The sequence below is a fragment of the Anoplolepis gracilipes genome, chromosome 12 (assembly GCF_047496725.1).
Source record: "Anoplolepis gracilipes chromosome 12, ASM4749672v1, whole genome shotgun sequence".
NCBI lineage: Eukaryota > Metazoa > Arthropoda > Insecta > Hymenoptera > Formicidae > Anoplolepis > Anoplolepis gracilipes.
The window spans coordinates 6,547,366-6,570,985 of record NC_132981.1 but is presented as its reverse complement, the minus strand read 5'-3'; the positions used below and the strand labels follow the sequence as shown (position 1 = coordinate 6,570,985).

At 34.9% G+C, this 23,620-nt stretch overlaps 1 protein-coding gene across 8 annotated transcripts in view; it reads right to left on the bottom strand.

The window, feature by feature from the left end:
* Positions 1-23,620, bottom strand: part of Cnc (NFE2 like bZIP transcription factor cap-n-collar) — a 96,285-nt gene that overhangs the window by 25,633 nt on the left and 47,032 nt on the right. For 7 of the 8 annotated variants that reach the window (XM_072903485.1, XM_072903484.1, XM_072903487.1 and 4 more), the window contains 4 exons: positions 14,340-14,650; positions 13,644-13,847; positions 921-1,155; positions 300-524 (listed from right to left, as the gene is read on the bottom strand). In XM_072903485.1, the coding sequence (XP_072759586.1) occupies positions 300-524; positions 921-1,155; positions 13,644-13,847; positions 14,340-14,650 (975 nt within the window). The remainder of the gene's footprint in view (positions 1-299; positions 525-920; positions 1,156-13,643; positions 13,848-14,339; positions 14,651-23,620) is intronic. The other variant, XM_072903486.1, reaches the window with a different exon arrangement.

The following is a 23,620-nucleotide window of genomic DNA, read 5'->3' as shown; positions in this document are numbered from 1 at the left end:
ATTAAATTGTATAACCAATTTTCAAAAATATTAATGAGAATATGTTTAAGAATCTTTAAAATCTTTTTAGTTTGTATTCTTTAAACCTTGTTTTATTAAAGAAGTAAGATTTTATGAAATTATCGATATTTGACCCAATACATCAATTATTAAATTATAAATTTTACAAATTGTATAATCAATTTCCAAAAATATTGATGAATTTACGAATCTTTAAACATTATTAAAGAAATGAGATTTTATTGCGAAATCTATTATAAAATAATAATAATATAAATTTATTGTATTTTTGTACTTACCGTCATTCATGGCCATGTCCATTAAGTGCAAATCCTCTTCGTTAAGTAAAGATGAAAGAAATCCGTCAGTGGTTTGGTTAATAGAATCTGTTGTAGGCGTATGATAATACATCATATCATTAGGTTCAGATTTATAAGTTGCACCACTCTCTGCACCCATTGGTTCGCTACTATTTGTTAAATTCATTGATGTTGCCACAGCTGAACCCAGATTCGACGACCCACCTGTAACAGTGAGCAGTTTAGTTCAGACAATGAAATTTCTTAGATGATATTTTCAATTATTGTATTCTCTTATTTCCTTTTTTATAAAATTAATGATGACATCGACTGATATTTATATGATTGCGCATATGTGTATATACGTATTGTACATATGTAAATATAATGTGTAAATTATTGAAAGTTTTCGCATTAGACTGCGTTGATATAAGAAATGTTTTGGCAAAAAATAATTTTCTATTTTTCATTTCTAACGTATACACATATACACAGTATACTAGATTGATTTTAATTTACACTGCAAAATTTTACTGCTACATCAGAGATACAATAGTAACGTAAAAATATTTAATATAAACTAGAAATAAAACTTTTCGTACAGCCTTAGGCAATACTCACCCACATTGTGATAAGGTCCGGTCGAATTGAGATCGCCGACCGGAGGTGCTAAGGTAGGATTATGGAGTAATACATTACGTTGCGCCTCGTAATGACTGTGACTTATGCCGTGTCCTGGGTATCCAGGATGTGCTGAATGTGTGAAATGATCCGGTCCTCCCGGTAAAGATAACAGAGATGCGAGATCTTGCCACCGCTGTTCCATGCTCATCGCTCGCATAAATGGCATGCGACCCTGAAATGAATAAATTATTTTAAAAAACGCAATTTTCATAAAAATAAATAATTGTAATGCTTGTTTTTCTTTTATACAATAAGTGTATATAATTAATAATTATTCAAATATTAAAAAAAAATCTGTTTTAACACGTATACTTCGTCTATTAATACAATATTATAGAAATATTAATATTATTAAAATTTTATATATATAATTGTGACATGTAATATGACATTTGTTATCTTTATCCTCTCTCAAAAGAATTACTTAAAAAAACTTCCTGATTTTAAAATCATTTCAAAAACCTTGCACGAATATATACAATTAATTATAATTTCATTAAATTATTGCTAAAATTGACTTTTATCCGTGTTTAAACAAGTTTAAAATTGTACGTATGATTGCTGAGCCTCGCAGCAATTATTTTGTACATTTTTTTATTATAATAGAATCAAGCATCCATCGATCGAATGTCACGCAAGAGGAACCTCGTAGCTGTCGTGCCTGTCAAATGTCAACCAGGTAGACACCAGAAAATTCCAAGGAGACAGGAACCCCGCTGATCGCGTAGGTGTTGGTTGCAGGTAAGATCGGTAAAGGATATTAATAACAGCGATACTACGTGTCAAAAGTATCCTTGTCCTCTTGTAAGGGCGTGCATCAATCGTGATCGCGTGTCAATCGATATAGGAATTATGATGGGCGAAATTAATGATTTAAAAACGCGGGACCACTTTTATAAGTAGCCAAATAATAACACGTGATGCTGGGAATTATTAAAATTTCATTTGTTGAAGTAACACGATAGATCTTCTCAAGAATGTATTACAATTATAATATTTTATTTTCGTTTATACTGTTAATATGTTCACCAATATATGTGCAAAGTTATACATATATAGAATAAGAAAAACGTATAAATTAGTAATTAGTACATTAAACGTTGATTATACGTAAATAATAAGCATCTCGTTAGCATATTTTTTTCATTGTTTCTTGTTAAAGCACGGCATAACAGGAAATACAAAATTATCGGCTACTTCTCTATCTCTATCTCTCTAGAGACGGGCGTTATATGCTATCGAGAAAAAAAATATCTACGAACTTTATATATGGTTCAAGAGCATGAAACTTCGACGACCTACGCGCGAAGAGAATCCCGATTTGTCCGCTAATTGTGAGAGAAGTCTCACGCAAAACGCGTGTACTTTCACGAAATTTCTTCTCGTTCACAGCAAGTCGGAGGGAGAAGGAGGAAGAGAGATTCAAAGTTGCATTCTCGCGGCGTAAGTACGGTAGTGCCGCTGTCGAGAGGGGGGTACGTACAGCCAACAACCAGCACCTTAATGCACATAGGTATTGTCGCTAATGCGCTGGAGCGCAAGAAGAAGATGAATAGGAAAGAGCGCTGCCGTTGGCTGGCTGTGCGCGCCGGGCCTGTTGGATTGTTGTTCGCGGGCGCATCAATCAGAGTCGAGCCGGTGCAATCTGTCGAGCGCGACGCCTTTAAGGTGATTCTCGCTTGTCAGCGCATCTGCCGGCCTGTGTGTGTAGGCCGACGACGTGGTGCAGCGAAAATGTAGGACGGAGAGGACTTTTGTTCCACGGCGATTTGTCGTACGTGGCGCGACGCGCACCGCGCGTTTCTAATGACCGGACTTTACGGCTCATCCTGGTTCGACGTAACGGCCGTGATTGAGTTATAGAGGAAAAAAAAAAGTAAAAAAAAGCGCGCGCCGCACGTTTAAGCCTGTCTCTCTTTCTCTTTTCGTCTCGGTAAACAGGCGGCCGATTACCGTCCACCACGCGACGACATGCGACAGCTTTCCGCCGTCGCTGCCGGACGCGGACTTCCAGTTTTCAATCATCGTCGGGAATACTCGGGATTCGTTATAGCTCGCGGCGGATTAATCCATGACGGAGATGGTTAACGGACGCTGTCGTTGCACGAGAAACTGGAATTCTCGCGGATGGTACATTAATTTCAGCACGTAAACATTGCACGTTTAATTGACACTTTATTATATCGATCTTTTATATTTTATTTTAATAGAATCTATTTATTCACATACACACACACATATATATATATATATATATATATATATATATATATATATATATGTATCCGGTAAAAATATAATCGTGATGTGTAGACTGTTATATTTTCGCGATTTGATGCACAAAGTATGATTTATTGAATAGCCGTAAAGGCTGCTCGACATAGCGTTCGTTCTGACGAACTCACGTCTCGAATCGGTATCTATACGAGTGCGGTAAACGAACGTTATGTCGCATTCCTCCACAGCTACTGGCGCTTATGATTTATGTACCACAACACAGACTATACATATAGACTGGTACACAGCACACGTACATGTGTGTATCTCGCTTCACGTGCAGAATCGTATGAATCTGCGAGAGGCTGCGAGGAAAGATATCTGTGCGCTGCCAGATGTTTGAAACGCGCTGTCGAGGACTCGCTAGATTTCTTCCGAGATCTCTCTCCCTCTCTTTATCCCCTTTTACCCCTCTGCAGCTTTGTGCTCTTTTTCTACTTGTATTTATTAATACCGTAATTTTATTAAATCCATTAGAGGAATTCAGAAACAAGATTCATACGAAATTGATTTTACTCTGATTTATTAAAAGGCATACTTATCGCATTTATATTATCATTGATCGCAACTACACTTTAATCAATATATTTTCAATGAAAATAAGGTTGAAATGAGCTCTATTAATACTGTAATTAGATATTTAAAATAACAGCTTTAGTTAATTACCGACAGCTACCGACTATTAATAAAACAAGTAATGCGCGAATATTTGAATTAGCAGGTTTATCGTCATATATTTTATTGTTAGATCTGCTTTCTAAAAATATATATAATGTTTTCCTTTTTTCTTTTTTCTTTTTTCTTTTTTCTGTTTAAAATGCTATAAAATGCGATCAGTCTCTTCCTTTAGAATCGCGTGCCTGCAATTTTGTTTTTATTTCACCTATAACATCACGATGTGCACGAGCGGCAACGAAGCTATTTCGATCTATTTGACAGTGATCAACTAACCGCTTGACACCTGCCATCGCCGTCGTTAACCTACCGGTCTCTCTACGGTCCTCGATCAGTTACTCCGAGTTACCTACTTTTCACCTCAACACGTCGCATGTGTTTTCGTACGTGACTGCTGGCAAAGCTCGTTTCTGTCATGAAAGTTGTGAATGAAAATATTGATGGATACGGATTCAACCCTCACCCTTTATGTACGTCGCGGTATGTGAAAAATATTTTATCTATCTTCCGATTCGTTCTCCAAGTCAGACATTTTTCCCAGACATTTTGACCTTCGCAATCGTATACGAATATCTAACGATAAGCTCGTCCGATCTTTAATCACTCGATTTTAATCAAAAATATGTATAGCAATTATTTATGGAATAAAAGACCTTTTTAATTAATTATAAGAAAAAGTCACGCGAAACATTGAAAATTACGTCGGAACATTGCATTCAAGATATCTTGTCGCGTCTGTTGTCTTTGTTGCATCCGCGCGTGGCCTCAATGACCATACGAAGACAGAAATTCGTTTCACACATCCTAGATAACCCTGGTATGGAGGCGCATTATGCATTTCACAGCGCATAAGTCCAGCAGCTGCCTGGAATCTTAGCGAACGGAACGGACTGTGACGCCCCGTCGCGTTTCTCGGTTCTTGGTGAAAATTGCCCGGTCGGGGTGCGCGTATGTAGGAATTTATGGGCGACAGAAGTGCGCTAAAAACTTAACTTTCTCGCGAGACTTCTAAAATTGACGTGCATCAAGGATTTTACGCGAACATACGTTTTTTGCAGCGCAATAAAATTTTATAGATGGAAATTATATGCATTATAGCAATTTAACTGAATAAATCGGGTTACAATTGTGATCATCTTAAAATTATCTAAATCGTTATACATATGTTTAATAGAGCAATAACATATTTAATTATATTTTAATTAAGCTTAATAATTCATTAATACTTTCATTTTCAACTCGTTAATACTTTCATTTAAAACACAAAATAAAAAGTTAAAAAGTCATTAAATAATTCAAACCATTAAGCTTAATATTTTGATGAAACCGATAAAAAACAATATGTATATTGTACAAGTGTGCGAACAAGTAAAGAATTTCTACTGTCTAATTATATCGCGAATTCAATAAATACCGGATGTTACGTATACCATTTTGCTGAAACATACCGACGGATGGCCGGAAACAACTACCTCCGTAATGCGTCACCGGCAAAACGTAAGTAATTAAAGATACGCGCATTACCCGTGATCGCCAATGTAATCTCACGACTAATGGACAAAGATATTAATTATGATTCTTTCGGATTCATAGTCATCGGATTAATGCATACTAGCGTGGGTTACCATGGGTTGCGCTCGCGCCAAGTTCTTCAGCTATCGCCACAAGTGTATCCTAATGTCCGACCAGCATCTGCGTCCTTCTCTCTCCGTCTTTCTCATTTCCATAGCGCGCATCCCGTTTCTCTTATTAATTTCGTCTTACGGCTCCTCTCCGGCTTCGCGATCCACCGCTCGTTCCTCCATCTCCGTTTCCACGACGCGAATTGCCTTCTCTCATGATCTTCTTTCTCTTACTGCTTTATCTTCGCATTCGTCCCCTTTCTCCTCCATGATTCTCTGTCTGCCGACTTTCTTCCCTCTCGATTCGTAACTCGGTGTTATGCGTAAATATTGTTCGGCGGTCCAAGGATACTTGGAGGGCCCTCCTCCAGCGCTCGAGGTTCTAAGCAAATATTCAAGTGTCACGGCAAATAACGCGCTACCGGCCGCTCATGGGGCCGAGCAAATCTTTATGCAAAGATATATACGACGAAGTCCGTCAATCATGGTCAAAGGTCATCCGGTAGTTTTCTGCTTCTTCGATTATGAGACCGAGCCTCGCGACTTTACGATTATTATTATCCAATAGTGCGTCAAACGGCGATAATGATTAACTCGCTGATATTACTTAATTGACTGTTTACGTCCTACATCATCAAGAAATTGTCTCATGTACACGTACGTTTTTTTTTTATTAGAGTCGTATTTTTTTAAATTTCTGTAGAATAAGCCATCTAATAAATTATTCTATCAATTTAAAGCGACAAAGTGATGATCATTAAAAAATGTTGGTTTTTTTCCATAATTATAGATATAATTATATTCGTAATCATATCTACATTAGTGATTGTACATTATCTCGGTTCATTCGAATATTTAAAAGATGTAGAGATTGTTTAAATTCATATTTTTTAGATCATGTGAATATGAGATGATAAATTATGTTATTTATGATTTATGCACATCTTCATCATAGAAGGAGCATTTATTTTTTTATATATTTCCAGCTTCTATAATTATAGGAAAAAACAAACTTAACATTTTATCGATCTCTATTTTGTCTCAAATGAATAGAATTATTATTGGATAATTTATTCTACAGAAATTTAATGCAATTACGCGTTTTAATAAAAAAAAAACGTACATGTGCACAAGACAATTTCTTGATTAATATCATTCTATATGTACATATTAATAATATAAAGTATACGCTTTCTGATATAACTGAATATATATACGATTAATGGAGTTATTTCGTTTATTTCAATAAATATTCGTAAAGAATTATAGAAAAAGATCAGAAAATGAGATAATATCAACATATTCTTTTACACAAAAAATAAATGTGTATTATTTTCATCTTCAAAGACTTGTTGTTGCAAAAGTATTTTAATTATTTTTTGTGTTACTATATTTTTTACATTTGTCAAGCCCTGCAGGTGCATGCGGTAATTATTACCACCTCTTGATGTATTCGAGTTCGTTCTCTCATTATTTATATGAAACTTCTAAGACATTCTACATTACCCGCAGGCGAACATTTACCTTCTGTATGCCCCTGTATACTTAATTACTAATTACTTTTTTATAATTAATTCTTCTACTGTACTGCGCAATTTAAATGCTTTTCCCTTGACTTGCAGCAATGGACAAATAAAGTTTAAGTTTTGCATATCAAATAATTAAATAAGACAAGTAGCAATTGTAAAAAAAACCCATGTTTCTTCGCAGTTGTATAATTTATAGTTACTTGAAACTAATCGTAAAAACAACTATAAAGCATACTCGAGAGAGGCACAATATAACTAGTTATATCTTATTGAATTCCAGTTTTGTATAAATTTTATTGTAAAACGTATTGTGTTTTTTTCGCAGAGTGCAATGTCCAATAAAATGAAAAAATATCTCGTGTAGTGACTTGATGACGACAGATTGACATTGATCTTGGTCGCGGTTTAAATAGAAAGTCGCCACTGGTAATCCATAAGAGATAATCCGCTAGAAGCGGTAACAGGTCGACCCGCTTAATTACGACTTAGAACTTCGGGAGGTCCTACTGTTGTCAAAACTGCGGTCACTTGGAGCTTTCAGCCTCTTCAGACTCCGAGATCGTAAGATTTCGAATGAAAAGGCAGAAGGTACCTGTCGAATTCCTATTTCTTTACCACCGCATCTGCTTTCTAAAGAGAGTTTTGGTTCAGAATTTTCTGAAGTGTTTATAAAGCAGTATTTATTATATAGGCTTGTAGCAAATATAATTATTAATTATTTATTGATCAGATATGATTTTTATTTCTTTAATTTAAGCAAGAGGTTTTTCTTTAATTTTGTTAAGAAAGACAGAGAGAGAGAGAGAAAGAGAGAGAGAAAGAGATTTGTAAGTTAATCTAGTATGCATATATAAATATTTCTCGAAAGTATTCGATTTACAAAACTTTTGTAAGAGAAAAAAATTATTGCATAATGTATAAAAAGCGTATAATATAATGAAATTCAATTAAATGTCAAGAAGTCTCCTTCATAATGTATAGTTCTCACAGACGTACAAGTATATTTAACAAAGTCAAGTTAAATGAATATCAGTCTCCTAGACCTTGAAATGCAAATAACCTGTAGTTTCTACACGTGTGCTGTACTATGAACCGCCTTCGACAGAAGTAGATCGCACAAAAAAAGTTTGCGCGGAGTTGAAGCGATATCGCACATATCCGAGGCACTCACGGCTTTCGCAGAAAAACACCGTCCGTTCTCCTCGAAAAAAAAAAAAAAAAGGATCCAACGTGATACAATGTCGGGACATGTGTCATCCAACTGTAGGGAGTCGCATTACGTGTTCGTCGTTTGTATCTCGATGTATACGGTAACATGTAGCAATTACAGGTGACTGAGGTCAGTGTTAATACGACGGTCGCGTGAGAGAGGAGCTCCAAAAATGATATGGCTCGCGAACGGCGACGGCGTGGTTTTCTTGCGTAAGCCTTCTACATAATACGCACGACACATCCTTCTCCGTACGCAAAGGTCCCGGTCGTAGGAATATATTAATTTAGTGTACTCATTACGTATTGAAAGAGATCCGCGCCGAGTAATACTCCTCCGGCGGCGGTTGCGTTGTAATGACAGTTCTACACGCGGGACGCAAGGTCGCACGAGACCGTATGTATATATGTATGTGCGTATGTGTGTTCGCGCGCGTAAGAATTACTACGAAGGTGAATTTCAACAGCATGTAAGTATACTTTTTAATATCCATTGTAAAGTCATTAGTATTAGAAATAAGTGTAGTTTATTAATTTAAAAAAATGTACCATTTTGAACAGCATAATTGATCCTTTAAATATTGACGAAAGATTTGAATATTTGCATTCAACATAGCTATATATTATAATATGCATATATAATTTGCTAAAGTTTTACTATTTTTACTAAAAAAAAAAATTCTCTCTACATAAAATATAACGCTTTATTATCGCGATAAATTCCATGTTCAACTTTATGAATTTTATTTTTTATTTCTCACTACTTAATAGAGTTTTTTTTATGTATAAAAACTACGTAGTTTTATACATATATATATATACTTTTTGTTGTAGCATATACATTATAATTAATAGTAGCGAACGCAGTCCGTAACGTTAGTGTTTTTAATTATTATAACCTGATGTCTTTTTTTTCACAAAACCTTGCTCGCAAGACCTTGCACTAATCTTTACCCCCTTCTTCACTAACTTACACGTGAATGTACCTATCGTATCTGTTATCGCATTATGCATTTTTATTTGGTTATCGTGATAAATATTGTGTAATTAGTGTAATCTACCTGAAAAAGACCTTCGTCCAATATCAGACTCCAACATTCTGTATTTCCTTGGCACGTGTGCTCGTTAGTTTGTGGATAAGGTTTAACGAAGGCTTGCTGCACGTCATTCATGTGTATCTTCTTCACTTGAAATACGAATTAGGCACGAGGATACGCACCGGTCTTCGTATTGACGTTTATTAAATTGCGAAATTAAAAAAATCAAATATTTTAACAATTTTTTTTCTGCAATAAACTTCCACCTTTTGGTATAAATTACACATCTAATCGTCACAAATCTTGATTAATTTCAATTATGATTTTAGTTATAATTTTTAGTAACGCACTATATTCTGTTATTACAGAGTATTATTTTTGCATTCAGGCAAAAATCTCATTCCACTAGCGATTCTGATGTGATGTACAACATATCATCTTGAAAAGCATGAAGCTAAGATTTGTGTATTCAACGTGGGCGGTCTCATCGAGTGACCGCGTGAGAAGAGTTTCTTGGCCTCGTTCAAATCGCTTCGAATATCGTATAAGTGGTGCGTTTTATAGAGATTATCATTGTACTAACTTTATCACTCCCATTGCGTATAGTTTAATCTTAAATTCGATATATTACTCATCAAGTTAGTATTCAGGTTGAGATTTTCGATTACTTGGATCGTAGGCGTACGAAACTTTATGTAAATTACAAAGTTTGTAAAAGAGTCACTGTCTCATCAAATAAAGAAGACCGGGGTGAATTGTTTGCGATAGTTCAATGTTCTCATTTTGCATCCAGTTTTTTTCATTGACTATACGAGTGTTCTTCCGGTGATACGTGGGCGAGAAACTTGGTGTCTTTGAGAAGACGTCTACTACTTCTTAACTGGAAGAACAATTCCAACACCACACTATTGGTAGAATCGCATTCAAGTTCGAGGAACCTTCCGGTAGAACCGCTTATCGCGTTTATCTACGAAACGAATATTCACGATGGATCGCTTCTTCTCGGACGAACGTGTAGCTGATTTTTCCGCGACGGTCGCGTTCACTTCCAACCGCGTGTCGTCCGTCGAGTGTCAGCGCCGACGGCCAGGATCACAAACATTGCGATCGCGTCCACCGCGGTTCGTTGGTAGTAGGGGCTCATGCTATCTCTCCCATTGGCGGGGCTTTTCAGATGTATTCCTCCACGTGTACGCGAAGAAATCCTGCATACATACGCGTTGCGTCACGTTTCTTCGCTGGACGGATTCGCCGCGGACTACCTACCCGGGTAGGTCATTGTCACGATCATCCTCTTTTACAACGATGTGCTTTCCCGACGGAATTTATCGGGTTACATGACCCGGTAACAGCACCAAAGATCAAATCCGGAAAATGCCTATTTTCTAAGAAGGTTTCGAATCCCAGAACTTTGTCTTGAAAAGTTATATTTCATGTGTACTTTGTTAATTAATCTGTTAATGCACTTCCTAACGAGAATTTCGAAGTCCGGAGCACAATTTAATTAGTTTGTTTTTGTGTGTGCCATTAAATTATATATATATATACTATTCGCGTCTTTCTTATGTGTAAATAATTTTAAAAGTGCAAAGATAAGCTTGTTTTTTGTAAAACATTATTCATATTTTTGATTTTCTGGATTGTTGGAAAAAATACCAAGATAATTATCACACACGTAATATACAGCTCTATGCAATGTTTGTATTAGCAATGATATCTTCAGATTGCCGCGTAATTGGTCTGTCGCGTCTGATGCAATAATTACGTACTTCTGCAACTACGTAATAATAACTACTTATTTCTGCAATATATTTGTTTTTGTATATACAAAAGAATAATAATGGCATTATTATATCATTGTAACAATTAATAACTGTAAACTATAAAGTCAAAATATATTTGTGCTAATGTGCATAAAAAAACGAGCACATATATAACATATTCTCATATACGATTATTAGTATATTTCTACTTTTTACAATATAACGTGAAACTTTCTCTTTGTCTTTCTCTCTCTTTGTTTTTAAATCTTCGTTTAATTTTATATATCTCTCATATCAATTTTACGTATATACATATATTGACATTTTCTTTTTATTATTTTTAATGCTTTTATAAATATGCAAATATGTAGATTTTGCGTAAGTATCCAAAAATAATATTCTCGTTACTTAGGAAGTACGACATCGCGTTTAATATCTATTGCGTCTATAAAATAGAAAGGTGACTTTTGAGCATTATACTCGCAGAATTGCCAAGATACTGTGTGATAAAATATGATTTATAGTTTATAAAATGCCAAACAAAACAGGCGACTTACGAAGTACCGAGTTCACGCGCATGGTTTTCTAATAAGCGCGATCTATTCGAATAGCAGAACTTGTTTCTCGCGAATGCAATAAAATTCTATAAGGCTATAAAGCAATAATGGGCAAGAAACAATCTTAATATTGAACATATCGAGTAATATGTCTCATAAATAAAATGTTGTAAATGATAGATCTGAGTAGCAACGAGTAAACTGTATAGAAGGCTGACAAGTTTTTTTAATTTAAAAAAAGAATACAAAGAAGATTTGCAAAATATATCTATCGCAAGAAACGTTTGTTGGTTAATAATCGACCAGCAAGCGGAGAATTTTTTCTCAAAAACGTGATTATCATTGCTAACTGTTATTAAATGACAAATTTTTGATAAATAAGTAATAATTACTTGTTTATTATAAATGTTAGAGTAAAGTAGCATTGATGATAAAACATCAATGAGTTTTCCCAGAACGAATTTCTCAGTGATTTCGGAGCAACTAGTATGAATAAAGTATGCATAAAGTATGAAGCAAAAAGCAAAAATAATAATTACACTCAAGGAGTTGACCTTTCGCGAATTGTTTGAAATATCGCGCGACAACAACTATCACTAAAAGACAAACATGATACTAGTTATATCTTTCTAAAACAACAAGTAATAATAGTCATCTGTGATTTTTATGTTTAGATTGCTAAATATCTATATAAGAGTTAAAATGCAGGTTCCAAATAATGTAATTACATAAAAATTTTGAAAAATATATAAGAAATGTTTTTATTTTTTTTCGTACTCTAGTTGTCTAATTGTTCAATTAAGTAACGAATTTAAATGCAAAATATAATTGTAATTAAATTGTGATTATATTAAACTGACAATGTATGAGATACTAAACACATAGATTTTACGTAAATATAAATAGAACGGTAAGAAAAATATAAATTTCAATTTTTTTATTAACTATTAATAAAATCGTAGATGCTTTGAAATATTTTATGAGAATAAATAAAAATATTTTTTTCTTAAAACAAGATTTTTGTTTATACGCATGCACTTATTATCAAGCATATCAACGTAATTGTGTAATATATTAATAATAATTGTAAGACAAATTAAAGTTTATATAAAATTCTTGGAGAAAAAGCATGAATTACGAAAACGATCTATTTTTTTTTAATATACCCATCATCTCGTTACATTAAAATGCATACTAATTTACGATATGTAATTATCTGGCCCCCGAAAGGGTGTGGAACCACAGGAATGGAGCCGCACCGCAGTTTTTGTGGTCGACGCTGTAAAGAGTGTCCCCGTTTATGGACCGTAAACGCCGCTCCAACTGCGCGGCTTTGCGCGCCATTCTTATCTTCTCGAGGTTTGTTTTCTACTTCGTATATCACCGCTGCCCCTCGCGGTATCATCACAAACCTCTCATTAACGGAATGTCGAAAAATCGCAAATACCGTGGCCACTCTCGGCGATTACGTCGCGAATCTTTCTTTCATCGTTTCTCAAAACGCATATATTACGCGAAGAACATTTATAAGATGATATAAAAGTCAATTTAGCTAAACGTGTTATTGCAACCTGGTCAATTTTTCGGATAAATCGCGATCATATTAAAACGCACAAACATAAATGCTGTGTACGTTGCAAAACAATTTAGGATAAAATAAAAACTCTGGTGATGTTGATTGCATGTTATATACACAATATAATATAAAGAATATTAAAGTATATTAAGGACATTGGAGAATATTATTAAGAAGATAATAATTCAACATCCACGACACTCATTCAGAAAACGCGTTAGACAGCTCATTAGAGGAGATAGTCTTTCATTGATTTACTCACGCGACATTGCATATGTTTTAATAGGAAGCCTATGTGTACTTTGTACATAAATCATTATATTGTCGCAATCATGATGACATTGTGTATGCAGTAATGAGAGGCACTGGTACATAGGTTCTAACCTATAGGTAATGAAATCAGGGTCGTACGTACCTGGAAGGAGCGGTGGTGTGGATGATGGGGATGATGAAACTGCGGTGTGTGAATCATGTCGCCGGTCTCGGGATCCTCGCACTTGGATGACTTCGCGACCTCGGCGTTACTCGAGGTGGTGACGGCCGCGTCGTCCTCTGCACTTGCAAAGTCTTCGGTAGTATCCTCTTTCTTCTTCTTCTTCTTCACTTCTGGTTTTGTTTCCTAATAATTAATCTTTACGTAGTGATTACGACATCGCCAAGAACACGGCATTGATCGCGCAAGATAAAAATATCTCAACGTGCCATGTTCAACATATATTAATGCGTTTGTTGTGTCGAAAGTCAATTGAACAAGAGTTTGTTGACAAAAAATTATATACAATTTTATTATTACATGTATAGTTTATTGTTATACGTAATTTAAACTTAACAGAGATAGACAATAAGAGATAAAAAATTTTAAGTATCATTATTGAAATTAAAGCTGAAACATTTTTTGCTGATCTTGAGCGAGTGTAAATAATAAAAGATTTCAATTAATCACAGAGATAATTATATCATAAAAATTATTTCAGAAATAAAGGCGAATAATATTTCATGATCAATGTTATAAGACGATTTACTTGAAACTTAAAAACAGGCGATCTATTAATATCGCTGATTTTTTATGAAGATTTAAATTGCTTTCCCAAGTAGAAGGTATCTCACAAACCTCTGGTTGAGCCTCATCGAGGCCAACGAGCTGAAGCGCCTCCTCAAGATTAAATTCGTCGGGCAAGCCTAGAGTATCGTTGCTGAGCAGGCCCTCTACGCCAGCGCTTTCCAAGAGACTACTTCCGAGTAATTCTGATGTAAAGTCATGCTCGAGTCCTAGAGTGTCGTTTAAACCCAGAGAATCATCGGTTAAGTCAGCCAAGGGATGGTTGTCTAAAGCCAACGATGCTTCGTTGAGAAGCGGACCGTCCTCTTCGATGATGCTACTTCCACTTCCGTTTTGATTGCTGGAGCTGAGAATGTATTCACCTGCAAAGAAGTACATAGATGTTCGTAGGAGACGAGTCAATTGATATTTGACTAAATCAATTCGTTGGATTCACGAAATCTAACAAAAAAAAGAAAGTGTTTCCGACATTATATGGTTTATCGCGGAAAATACGCGTGTCTTGAAATGACGAGGCGATGAAACATAAGCCAGCGTAAACAAGTTTGCGTGCGTTTACAAGGTTCACGCAGAGATCATTTCAATCTTGAGAATATTTAATTAGTCGTCTGATTGCATAGTACGTTATCCAGGGATGTTTCTCATTCCCTCTATTGTGCAACTTTATTCTGACATGTCATTGACAAGTGTTATTATAGATTTTCTTACACGCATTCTATAATTTTCATTTGTGATAAGGTAACCGTCATAGAATTAACACTACCGCGAATGCATATTTATGTGTATTTATATTGTTTTTTTTTTAAGTTTACTAAAGTAACTATATAGATATTTGTGCATTTGCATTACTTATAAAAATTGCTCGCATATTTCTACATATTTACATTGTTGGAATAAATAATAATGATCATTACGTATTTGCATTTTAATCATGTTTATGTTTATGTAATACGCGGTATTTATAGTTATAAGGTAATACTCATGTGTGGATATATTAATTATAGTACATTCACATGAAATAATTACTTAATCTCTTTTTATCTAATTATTTGCAGTATTGTGACGTAGATGTGAGAATAATCGTGACTTTTCATTTCTAGAAAATTATTTCACCACGTATTTAAAAAGCTATTTAAATCATAATATTTTAAATCATCATAATATTTATTGCACTAAAATTATTCAAACATATCTTTACTTTTCGTGTATCCCTCATGCTATTAACAAAGCATTCAGAGTATAACAATTAATCGCATTATCTTATAATACTATGTGCACAGGAGTTATCGTGAGAAAAACCAAGTTCACAATATTTTACTGTATCATAAATTTATGACTCGACAGAAACAATCCGTTACGAAGCACAACGTTTGAAAACTGGCATCTAGTAACAGACAGGTAAAATTTTTTGAGAGGAAAGGGAGAAGAATTAATTGAAGCATAAAAGGGATGTTATTGAAGATCCACCTGCGGCTTTAAACAACCCTCATATGTTCCCGCCGTCGTCTCATCCCTAACATACGCATAAAAGATGACATGGATGAGGCTGTTCGAATTATTTACGGTTTCTAGAATGCGTAACGGATAACTAAAATAATATATATTATACTTTTATATATTTCGAGCAGGTAACGATTTTATATTTAAAAGCTTTGCGTTGAAAAATTATTCGTTTCTTTTTCCATAATTTAATTCATTTTATGTTAAAATATGTCTGAATGAAAATAATATTGTTTTCTGCAATTGTAAAATACAATTTTACATAAAAGATTAGTATACGATAAAAAAAATTGTATATTCTATTTATCATAGGTACACGGATTAAAAGTATTTAATTTGAATATTGTCGATGCCAATAATTAATGCACGCTATTATTTTAATGAAATTAAAATATCAGAAATAAGATTAATAGTTTGTATAATATTAATTATGTATAATTAAGTATATATTCTGATTCGCGTTATAAATTTTAACAATTACTGTATAATTTCTTTAAAAAACTTTATAAATTTCAACGGAATACATTGAATATAGTGATATATTTATTTTGAACTTTACATATTTTATTTTTATATTTATGTTAATATGCATGTGACTGCAGAGAACACAGGTAAAAGAGCTTTTAAAATTTCTACCTGGTTTCTTGACAAAATGTCGATAATATCGAGTAGTTCGAGCTAGTTCTACGTGTGAACATTTCCATCGAACACAAAAGCGTACTTTTTTCTCCCGTAGCCGAAACGCGCGATGTTATTAAAGATAATAATCTCATAAAATAATAATTCCTCTTTCGGACACTGTCTGGGATCCAGGCAGGTCCGCCCGACGAAACGACGCGACGGACAGGTTGGCCGTAGAAGAGGAGGATTTTCGTCCTGCGTGGCTTCTGTCGGTTAGGTGCCGGTGCCGGTGCGAAGTAAAGAGGGAGATCGCACCTTTTGGATGCCTATTACATTAACGAGTGGTGGCGGCCATTGTCTGGCCCAAATGCGAAGCCGACCGCGCGATAATGGCCGCCTATAATTTGAGGGAAGTCGGAACAGCCCCTACCCGTTCGATGTTAAAGCCTATTTAAAGCTCCGGGAATTATGAGGTGAAATTACTTTCAGGCACGTACCCATACATTGAAGTATGTTCCACGCGTAATTGGTACAAGTATAATTTTTAACTGGTGCAGCATAATTTTTTTGTGACTTTTATTAACGTATTCTCTTTCTGCTTTTCTTTCTCTGTTGTAAACAGATATTTATAAAGTGTAATTTCTACGCTCTTATTCCCACAATAGAGATTTATTATACACGTGGACGCAACAAAAACCTCTTAATGCGATTTCTCTTTATTCTCCAATTCTGAAATAAATTTTAATAAACATTATATAAATATTCAAAAAATATAAATTGCAATATGCTTTAAATAAACTGAAGTTAAGTAAATAAAAAATTAAACAATACTTTAAAATTATTTTTGTATATAAAATTAAAAATTAGGTAAATCTTTCATTTATAATAAGTATAGAATTTTTATCAGATATTTCTAATTAGATTTCATTCCTTATCAACTTCAGAAACACGGGCATATATGCATAATATTTTATATATCTTACTGATATAAAATTATTTTCCTTTTCAGAAAAAAATATTGTATACTGTTTATCACATTTAGAGATAAAAATACGATATGTTTTTTTCAAAATGTGTTAAATCATTATTTCGTTCCCGATTATTTTAAGCATGTTGCTATTAATATGATTGTCGTTTAAAAAAAAGTAAATTCTCAGTTTTCCTCAATATTCGAGATTCTACCGTCGGAATAGATTTTCCTCCGACTAAGTCCGTCGGGGAATTCGCCCTATCACGCTGCATCTAATGGCGCGGCCCTCCGGCTTTTTCAATTCCACGGCTTCTTTGAAGCCCGCGTTCGCTTTTTCCACGGCCACGGGAACGTCGACAGATCATTTCTCATATTTCGCGCGCACGCTTAACGACCATTTTCTTCCGCCCTCCCTCTCTTTTCTTTCCCTTCGTCCCGACGATCCGCCGGTTGGATAATAATTCTTGCATTACTCGACAGAATTTTCGGTGCCGACGATCTTCCCCGTGCCAAGTATCGGGAACGCGCGCTTGCTTGTCCGCTTCCTATTCGCTCGTAGACAGCGTATCCGAACGACGCGTTGCCGGAAAAGAATCCTCCAACTCGAATGCCCCGGCACGATTGTCCTTTTCCCGGGGGTTACTACAAATATACGTGTATATATATATATATATATATATATATATATATATATATATATATGTGTGTGTGTGTGTGTTGCGACGATCTCATTCGCACCCCTCGACAAAAGGTGACGTTCCCGATACCGGTTTGCGATGTTAACTCCGGAACGGAATTTGACGTCTCATTTGGAGCCGAAGAAGCGCGCGAATCATCGCGCGTCACCTGCCGTGAACGATAAATTGTAATTGCGATCATCAATCCTGATCGATGCCGAACTGTCGGCCGTTTCGTCGACTCTTATTTCGTCGGACGAGTGTGCAAACCGGTCGATCAATTGGATGGACGCGTCCTAAATGTGTCTTATCATATTTCATGTCTCTTAAGAGCTTCTTTACTCATCTTTTTAACTGAACACGGAAGTTCATTAGAAATTTAACGTGATCCATGTGTAAATCTTATAATGGTAAGATAATTAATAATCAATATATTATTTTGAAGTACCTTTGATAAAGGCACAACGGCTAATAATACAGATCTTAATAATATTTGTAATTTTATTAATCGGACAAGTACTTTAATATATACTATAATATATAGAATTTTGTCGTTGATTTTGTAGAAATGTATTTGAGATAATGTGTAAACTGATTATATATAACTATGACTATTAGTTAGCCGTCGCATAGATTTATAACATTCTATTCCGAAAGTAGTTGCATTCGTAATTGTTTTAAAATATTTAATTATGATTCTGGAAAACATGCTCTAAATCTAAGTAATATTTATAGAATATATATTTATAAATTATGATCAGCTATAAAATCATCAGTATATATGTACGAATGAAAAATAAAATTCCTGAATAATAATTAGCATACAATTAAAATATTGTAATGCAAAAAATGTTTAAAAAATATCTAAAGACAAATATATAATAAAAAAAATTAATCAACTCAACATGTAAATTAGGCTCTGTCATAAGCACTGTCAATGGCATGTCGTATTTCTGTTGTTAAATTATGATGATTAAGACAAATTGCCGTTAAAGCAACTACACGTGTGCCCGCGTTATGTAATCCTTCAAGTCGCGCTTCCATGCGATATAAACACAACCACCTGACGTTTATATATACCTTTATTTATTAGATCCTAATGTCGTCGAAGAATCCGGAAAGTAATCCCAAAATGCTGTTTCACAATAGTAACCACACCACCTTGACAGTGTTCCAGTCACTGAATAATCATTTTATAATCGTGGACAATTATCAAGATAAGCTTATGCCCTTGCACTCTAAGCACTTTGTTTTATTTATAGATCCGCGTAGATAGATCTCGAATAGTAGTGTTGTTCTTCAACTGGAGCATCGATCTTTCCCAGCGAATATTCCGATGGAGAACAGAATGTTTCTCTCTATTATACACGAACAACTTGTCCGTACCCGGAACTCCGAAAGTACAGTCTAATCGTCAGCGCGTCCCTTTAACGCTTTCAGATTTTTACACTGATGTTGTAAATATCGCATGAATCATCTTAGATCATCATCACCGTTGTCGACCAACAACTCCTGGCAATAGACTTTCAACAGAAAGAAATTGCGAAAACTCGATGTACACGGACTATACAGAGGACTGAACAGGACATTCCCTTTATCGCGTCGTGGCGTGGATCGCCTCAGTGTTATACAATCCGATCTTGAAGAGAGTCATGATACTCGGGCACCGCCGACAGACGAGTTCGAAACGGGCGCAGCATGGAGTCGACTGATAGACTATCGTATAGCCAGGCATTGCCTAACCACGGGCTGGTCGGGTATTGTGCCAAGCCACGGGTTCTCCGTTAAAAAACGGACCAATCACGACAGGGTTGGCTGTTACTCCAATATGGCTGCCAGACAATGCGCGGCTCTGAGACGAGATGGGAAGGGAGGGAAGGTCTCTCTACCCGTAATGCCATTCTCCGACTCCCCACTGCGATCCGGGAACGTATACCCGGGCTTGATCCGCTCGACGTTGCCGTGCCACGGGCTTAGTCAGGGGTGCATCTCGCCTTGGCATAGCCCCGAGTCATCCCCCGACTTAGCAACCCTCCCTCTCGCTCTGAAGACCACGCCAATTGCGTTTGTCGTAATATCGGTCGCAATGGGAATTTATCTTACGAGATACCATTTTTCATTTTTTTTTTCTCCGCGATTGAGATAATTATGTATGTTATGCAAAAGTTTAAAAACGTAACTTCGAAAGAAGGCTCTTATTTATATTGATATTTGATAATTAAAAAAACATGAGTAAAAGGATTATGCTCTCTTTTAAAATTATTTAATATTGAAAACCAAGAACCTTGAATCTAGTCTTATCTTAGTCTATTTCAATTAACTAACATAATTTTATTCTACAGACTGCTTCTAAAAATAATAATATGTATATTAATAATATACATGTTAAGTTAATGTGTATGAAGAGTGATTAAAAATTTAATTTTTCTATTTAGAATCAATTACTAAACATATTGTATCATAAATGATAGAAGGAAGCATATGCATTTTTAGAATAATTTAAATTTTAATGTATGCGGCATTTTATATAATAAATATCAGTAGGAAAAAAACAAAAAAATTCCGATAAAACGGAGGCAATCTGTAAAATGAAGATCCATTACTATATATTACTACATATTACTATGATTTAGTATTAGCATTGTTTTTATATGTTTATATAAACATGCCTATTTAGCTCTTGCAGTGATTAGCCGTTCCAAGAGCCAGTCACTAGGTTAAAATCACCGTATGATAAAGCTTGTAAACCACTGCTGTTAAGATGCTATCTAAATCCTGTCAAATGCTCGCACCATTGATACCTTTTATTCTTGTGTCGTCACTTTCATTCGAACGCGGTTCGAGATCAGCTGGCATATATTGGAATAATTTCATAATTGCCACTGATACGGTCAGTATGTTTTTTATGCACATTATGCTACTGCTTGACAGTGACACCAGATAGTCGATAAATGTGTAAATTTTGTGATTGTGACAATTTTTGATGATATCATAATTATATTCATAGTTAAATAAATTCTCTTATAAATAATCGAAAAAAAAATAAAATTAGAAAAAATCTACAAATTAAAAGATAAATAACGTCATTTCCATATGAATCATTCATTTTCAAATATATTTTTTACATAAATAATGTTTAGAAAATTTGAACATCTTTATAAATTAAAACTGATTCAAAATAATTGCTCGATGCAGTCAATGTTTTATCGTAAAACACAAAATGAATTAAACGCAGGACAACAAAGGATTGTCAATCAACAGTATAGTTTTGCTCATTATTCATTGTTGATTCTTAATTCTGAATCAAGATTCGAAAAATGTTACACCGTTTTCTGTAGGCAACTACGCGCGAATCGATTTAAACCACCCTGAAGAATATGACGCTATTTCAATTTACCATGCCAACGTCACTTCATCATGAATGTGTCGAAGAAATATTGCCATCTAATGGCAAATGTAGCGCTGATTTATTAACCAATAAGTGCAAATCATTGTATCTGCCAATACGCCACCGCGAACGAACTATAGGGCTATCGACAAAACTGTAACGTAACAATACGCAGTCAATCCTGCAGAACTGTCCTGAAGAACGCAGCCTGAAACACCTTATGCAGCCGATAAATAATAGTGGTTGCATGAACTTGTACTTTTCAATATTCCGTCAATATTTTGGACTCGTTCCGGAACGCCGGCTGACACCAACGCGCTCTCTTTGACTTTTTCTGTTCGTTTCCTCGTCAAAAGCGTAATAAGGGTTATTCAACAGCGTATTCAAAAGCAATATGCCGTCGGAAAGTGGCTTAAACCCGTTCACTGTTCCTTCAGCATACATCTGACTTGACGATTACTTTGTAACACTTAATAAAACGTCGCAAAGCGATCAATTTTTTATCATTCTTATCGTCAGAAATTAATACACGAGTTGTTGAGCGGAATAAATGGTAAAAATATATCGATAATAATATAAGTAATACATATTAAAAAGTAACAATTATTTTGATGTTGTCTAAAAAGAATATTTTCCTTATACTTAACTCTGTTTAGGTAGGAAAATAGTGTAATAAAGTTGTTGTATTTTAGGATTTAAGTATTTTCACGGTTACGTTGCGGACATTCTATACAAGTTACGGACATCGATAGCCATTTCGATTAACAATGAGACGTGAGTTGCACTGGCAATTGTAAAACGAACTCGGGTATCGAAATTTGCGGTAAGGTAAAGTAACATAATTAAGGGAATAATGGCAACAAAAAAACGTTAGTCGTCTTTCCAACAACGGACGTTCCACCGTAATCGAATACACTCACAAAAACGATGTCACACCTCTCTTTTCGAGTAAACAGTTTGCAGATCCGTGAATACGTCATGACACGGTTCGGTAAACGTGAAAGTAAATACGAAGGTCTATATCAAACAACGCAATATATAGATATCATCACAATTAATAGACTCATATTTTTTTTAAGTAAAAATGCATAATTTATAATTAAGAAAGTGTATGTAAATTATGCAAACGAGAATGAATTTCTGTAGTTTATTAGACGATTATTAGAGAAAGTTATATAATTTAACGGATGCGCGCGATTATTATATTCAAACGATAAGACTAGCAGGATTAAGAAAGATGAACAGAATTAGGTTCGAATTTTCCCGTTTCATCAAGATGTCACGAAAGAGCAAGGTAGTCTAAACGGCATTCATTCGCAAGGAAGAATTCTGAAAACGAGGTCAGAAACCTTGCTAACACCTCATACGTACAAGTCATTCTCGATCTGGTGGTGCCCGTCAATGAGCATTGTTGCCACCTCATAGTATGACGTTCTCTCTTCGTGTCTAGCTTGCACTTTTCGATGGCCACGCGTCCACCACGAGAGCCACGAGAGCGGTAGTCAAGTCATGCTTAGAAGGTGCATTTTTCTCACTTCTACTTCCGAAAACTTCGTCTCCCGTTACGTATCTCCTTCCGGCTTATCGTCCTCCGTCATATCACAGTCAGCCGGTCAGACGTGCGGTGTTTCCTTCAGGTGTGCTCTTTGCCGGGTGTATAAACCACGCTGAGCAAACTGCGGTAGCTCGTGAGAAATATTTTATTATAACGCGTCGCTTGTCCAATAAAGTTCACGATTTATTAGATACTTTGCAAAAGTTGAACGTCGGCCTGCGAGAACGTTCTTCTCGCGAGACGGAGATGCTATCGTGATTTTATATCCAGAATAATACGCTTTGTGCGTAGAAAGATTTACTACATTTCAAAATGACTTTATTTTAAATAAAACTTGAACCCTGCGCATAATTTTTTAAAGTAAATTTTTAACAGTTAACTTTTAATAACATTTAGATACAAAAAGTAACTTAAAAACACAAATTTATATGTAAATTCAGTAAATTCTTCCGTTTTTTTTTTTTTTTTTTTTTTTCAAAAAATATAAATTTCTATAAAAAATATATTAATAGCAATATTTTGTTTATTTATTTTAATTTATATATTTTTCGGAAAATTAATTTTAATGCAGCAATTTTGATTTTCGTACGTTGATTATCATAATGTCGTACACTGATTCTA